We start from the raw sequence: 5,000 nt of genomic DNA, 5'->3' as shown, positions 1-5,000 counted from the left end.
CAAAATAAATAATGAAAACAAAATATAGGAAAGAAAATATATATATTTTTTTAATAAGAGGAGAGAATATTTCGACAATTCTCCCACTGAGATGATCAGCAATTTGCCTCAAGTCACACGCGGCTGAGTCCTTCCCAGTGACATCTGTCGGTCGCGTGATGTTGATGTCCGAGATCAACGAGACATCATGAGACATCGCGAGGGGAGAGGGGGAGGGAGGGAGGGAGGGAAGGGGAGATAAGGAGAGAGAGCAAGGGTGGAAGAGAGAGAGAGGGAGAGAGAGGGAAAGGGAGATATTAAGATTTTTTATAACTTTTGTCAGATTTACTCTCTCTCTTTCTTTCTTTCTTTCTTTCTCTTTCTCTTTCTCTTTCTCCCCCTCCCTCCCTCCCTCCCTCCCTCCCTCCCTCCCTCTCGCCCTCCCTCCCTCCTTATTTCTCTCACTCACTTACATTATCCCTCCTTCTCCTTTTCCTCTACCCCCCCCTTCTCCTTTCCTCCCTCCTTCCCACCCTCCTCTCTCTCTCTCTCTCTCTCTCTCTCTCTCTCTCTCTCTCTCTCTCTCTCCGTACCTCATTTTTTTCTCTACTCATCATGTTATTCACATATTGGAAATGACTTTTGTGTCAATGACGGTGCTTGTGATGACATGACAGTACTTGCGGCGATATGACAGTACTTACGGCGACATGACAATACTTACGGTGTAGAAAATGTCGGTGAATATGACTTGACGAATTATGGAAATAAAGCGGGCATTTTGGGTTTGTCATCCAGGATTTGTCTGTTTGTCTTTATTATTATTATCATCATTATTATCATCATCATCCTTTTTATCAATATCATTATTGTTATTTTATCATTATCATCATCATGATTATTATTATTATTATTATTATTATTATTATTATTATTATTATTACCATCTTCATCATCATCATTAAAATCATTATACTTTTCATTATCAATATCATTATCATTGTTTTATCAACATTGTTGATATCATCAATCATTATTATTTTTATTCTTATCATCATCATCTCCAATACTATTATCACCATCACTATTATTATCATTATTACTATTATGATAATAATGATAATAATAATAATAATAATAATGATAATAATAATAATAATAATAATAATAATAATTATTATTATTATTATTATTATCATTATCATTATTATCTTAATTATTGTTATTATCATTATCATCATCGTCAGCATCATCATCACCATCACTACCACCATCACCACCAAAACAATCATCATTATCACCTCCACCAGCATCACCCATCACTATCACAACCACCACCATCACCATCTTTACCTTCATCATCACCATCACCATGCAAGCAAATCTCGCGTCAACGGCAAGAAAACGTCTCTGAGAAATGACGCAGAAAGGGGCGGAACGGGGGGGCGGGGGGTGAGGGGGGGGGAGGGGAGATGTCAGGTCCGTGGCAATGATGAATGGCGTGACGTCATTCCCGCCGGGTGATGACTTGATCAAAATCTCTTCCCGGTGATGTCATAGAGAAACGAGTGACTGGAAAGGGGAGGGGGGGGGGGGAGGAGGGAGAGAGGGAAGGAAGGAGGCTGAGGGTAGGAGAGAATAGAGAATGATAGAATAGAAAATGAGAGATTAGAGAATGAGAGATTAGAAAATGAGAGAATAGAGAATGAGAGAATAGAGAATGAGAGAATAGAGAATGAGAGAATAGAAAATGAGAGAAAGAGAGGATAGGAAAAGAGAGAGAAAGAGATAGCGGGAAAGATATCGAGATAACGAGAGAGAGAGAGAGAAAGAAAGAAAGAAAGAAAGAAAGAAAGAAAGAGAGAGAGAGAGAGAAAGAGAGAGAGAGAGAGAGAGAGAGAGAGAGAGAGAGAGAGAGAGAGAGAGAGAGAGAGAGAGAGAGAGAGAGAGAGAGAGAGAGAGAGAGAAAACATTCAGTATATATGAATGAACATGAGGGAAATATGGAGGAGAAGGGAGATTAAAGACAAAGAGAAAGACAGGAGAGCATGAGAAGACTGGAAAGGAAATGTGACCAAGAGGAATGTAAAGCTCAAAGTTTTACGTATAATTATGACGTCATTACCACCTGCTAAATATTATAAACGGATGCTTCCAAGGTCGGCCCGCTGTCTATTAGCATAAGAAAATAACCTCTATAGTCATAATAAGGTGGACACGTCCGGTTGCAGACAGATTAGTTATATTAACGCACATAAACACCAAACCACACACACGTATGTATTGTATGTATATATGTATGTATGGGTGTGTATATGTATGTATTTAAGTATGTATTTTGTGTTCGTATATGTGTGTGTATATGTTGTATATAAACATATCTGACATATACGTGACACACACACACATATCAGCACATACACATATGTATGGATGTACTCATTCATATATTCGAATGAATATATGTAGATGCACACCCAAACAAGGGAAACGCCCCACGCGGCAACCAGGGCGGGCATAAGAGACAAAGCCGGAAGGTGAGTATTAAAACCATCTCTGACAATGACCAGATGTTGTTGGTTTAAGCTGTCAGGTATCGACTGGGTCCACGCATGCCTTCGAAACCTTCGTCGATAAAAGAGAGAGAGGGAGAGGGAGAGGGAGAGGGAGGGAGAGAGAGCGAGAGGGAGGGAGAGAGAGCGAGAGGGAGGGAGAGAGAGCGAGAGGGAGGGAGAGAGAGCGAGAGGGAGGGAGAGAGAGCGAGAGCGAGAGGGAGGGAGAGAGAGCGAGAGGGAGGGAGAGAGAGCGAGAGGGAGGGAGAGAGAGTAGAGAGAGAGCGAGAGAGAGTAGAGAGAGAGCGAGAGAGAGAGCGAGAGAGAGAGCGAGAGAGAGAGCGAGAGAGAGAGCGAGAGAGAGAGCGAGAGAGAGAGCGAGAGAGCAAGCGAGAAAAAGAGCGAGAGAGAGATCGAGAGAGAGAGCGAGAGAGAGCGAGAGAGAGAGAGAGAGAGAGAGAGAGAGAGAGAGAGAGAGAGAGAGAGAGAGAGAGAGAGAGAGAGAGAGAGAGAGGGGGGGAGAGAGGGAGAGAGAGGGGGAAGAGGGAGAGGAAGAGGGAGAGGGAGAGGGAGAGGGAGAGGGAGAGGGAGAGGGAGAGGAAGAGGGAGAAGGAGAAGGGGAAGGAGAGGGAATGGGAATGGGATATGGGGAAGGAGAGGGAATGGGAATGTGAATGCGAATTGGAGAGGGAGAGGGATAGGAAAAGAAAGATTGAATATTATTTCACCACAAGTGGCATTTGTATACGATGCAATAACTGGATAACAAAACCGTTTTTTTTTTTCCCAGCGAAGAATACCTATTGCTGCTGTTTATCGAATGCCCTACGCACGGTATAGATAAACAACCACTTCATAAAAGCCAATTAGCTAACACGTCACCTTCTCCTCGACCCTCCAGCTGGCTACCTCGACATCGAACTCCCGTTTACCATCAAGCTGCCCAACGCCACGCAGATCACCTACTCCGGCAGGATGGACGACGACCGCATGGGCATCTACTCCGTCCTCATCGATACCCTAAGCAGGTGCGTTGATACGTCCAGCTGATCTTGAGAATTAGAGGCATACAACGAGGTTGTTGATGGCGGATGTGGAAGCGTACACGCACACGCACACGCACACGCACACACACACACACACACACGCACACGCACACGCACACGCACACGCACACGCACACGCACACGCACACGCAAACGCACACGCACACGCACACGCACACGCACACGCACACGCACACGCACACGCACACGCACACACACACACACACACACACACACACACACACACACACACACACACACCTGTTGAACTAATAAACTGTCTCTAAGACAGCGTATTATTCCGAATGCAACATTTTTAAAAATCTAATGGTACAGCAACATCAGAGTAGTATTCAACAGACAGACTTGGATGGAATAAACTACATATAAATAAAATGTAAAAAAAATAATTTCCCTTTCATGAACAGGTTCGGATTAAACGGAAAGTCATGTCTTCTGCGGGCTGTGTGTGAAGTCGCCGAGTCTCCTCTGAGAGACGATGGACTATTCGGAGAAATTATCAACATCGTGCTTACGTGAGTCTCCCCTATCATTACTCCGTTTTCTTTTATGCGTCGATTTTGATTCCATCGTTGAATATACTTACTACATTAAAACATGAAAAAAGAAAAGATATAATATAAAATCCAGACACATTTGGCCAAACATACCCAGCCTAATTTTAAAATAGTAATAGAAATGATAAAAATGATTAAAAAAATAGTAATACTTAATATAAAGCGATCTAATACAAAACCCAAACAATAATAAAAAAAAAAAAAACATAATCCCGTTAAATCCAACTAAATCCAATGAATCCATCCATCTTTCTCTCTCTCCGTCCCTTCCGTCCTGCAGCGCCTCTTACGGATCAAGTTCCAGCGAACTGTACGATTACGTTAACGCCGAATACTACGGAAGAGCTTATGGGAGCTGCTGGTCGGCTTATCCGGATTGTCCTATGTCGCTGTTCAAGCTCTTTGAGGGCATCAACGACCTCTGAGGAATGGGACGTGGAGAGGAAGAGGGAGACGAGGAGGAAGAGGGTGGAAGAGGAAGAAGAGGAGGAAAAGAAGAAGAAGCAGGAAGGGGAGGAGGATAAGAAGAAGGTGGAGGAGGAGGAGGAAGTGGAAGAAGAGAAGAAGAGAAGGAGGAAATAGAAGGTCGACGAAGGGTTAAATAGAAGGCATCAGAGGAGGGTGAGGAAGAATAAGAATCAAGAGATGAGGAAGAGGAGGGGGGAATAAAAATGAGATGGGGAAGAGGAGAAAATGAAAGGAATGAACAAGGAGAAGGAGGGAACGCCATTTCAGTCTGTGGTGTTTTTTTTATTACCTTTTGAGACCCACTGATTTTTTTTTTCTTTTCTTCGCCACATTTCAATTTCCACATCACCTTTAAAATCTTCTTCTGTATTTATGAA

General features: G+C 43.1%; 1 protein-coding gene across 1 annotated transcript in view; it reads left to right on the top strand.

The window, feature by feature from the left end:
• LOC125043641 overlaps positions 1 to 4,646 on the top strand; it is a 13,320-nt gene extending 8,674 nt beyond the window's left edge. The window contains exons 3-5 of the mRNA XM_047639876.1: positions 3,433 to 3,559; positions 4,006 to 4,113; positions 4,436 to 4,646. Coding sequence (XP_047495832.1) covers positions 3,433 to 3,559; positions 4,006 to 4,113; positions 4,436 to 4,580 — 380 coding nt within the window. The 3' untranslated portion in view covers positions 4,581 to 4,646. The remainder of the gene's footprint in view (positions 1 to 3,432; positions 3,560 to 4,005; positions 4,114 to 4,435) is intronic.
• Positions 4,647 to 5,000: the final 354 nt, after the last annotated feature.

Source organism: Penaeus chinensis, chromosome 34 (assembly GCF_019202785.1).
Source record: "Penaeus chinensis breed Huanghai No. 1 chromosome 34, ASM1920278v2, whole genome shotgun sequence".
Lineage (NCBI taxonomy): Eukaryota > Metazoa > Arthropoda > Malacostraca > Decapoda > Penaeidae > Penaeus > Penaeus chinensis.
This window is presented reverse-complemented; position numbering and strand designations above follow the sequence as displayed.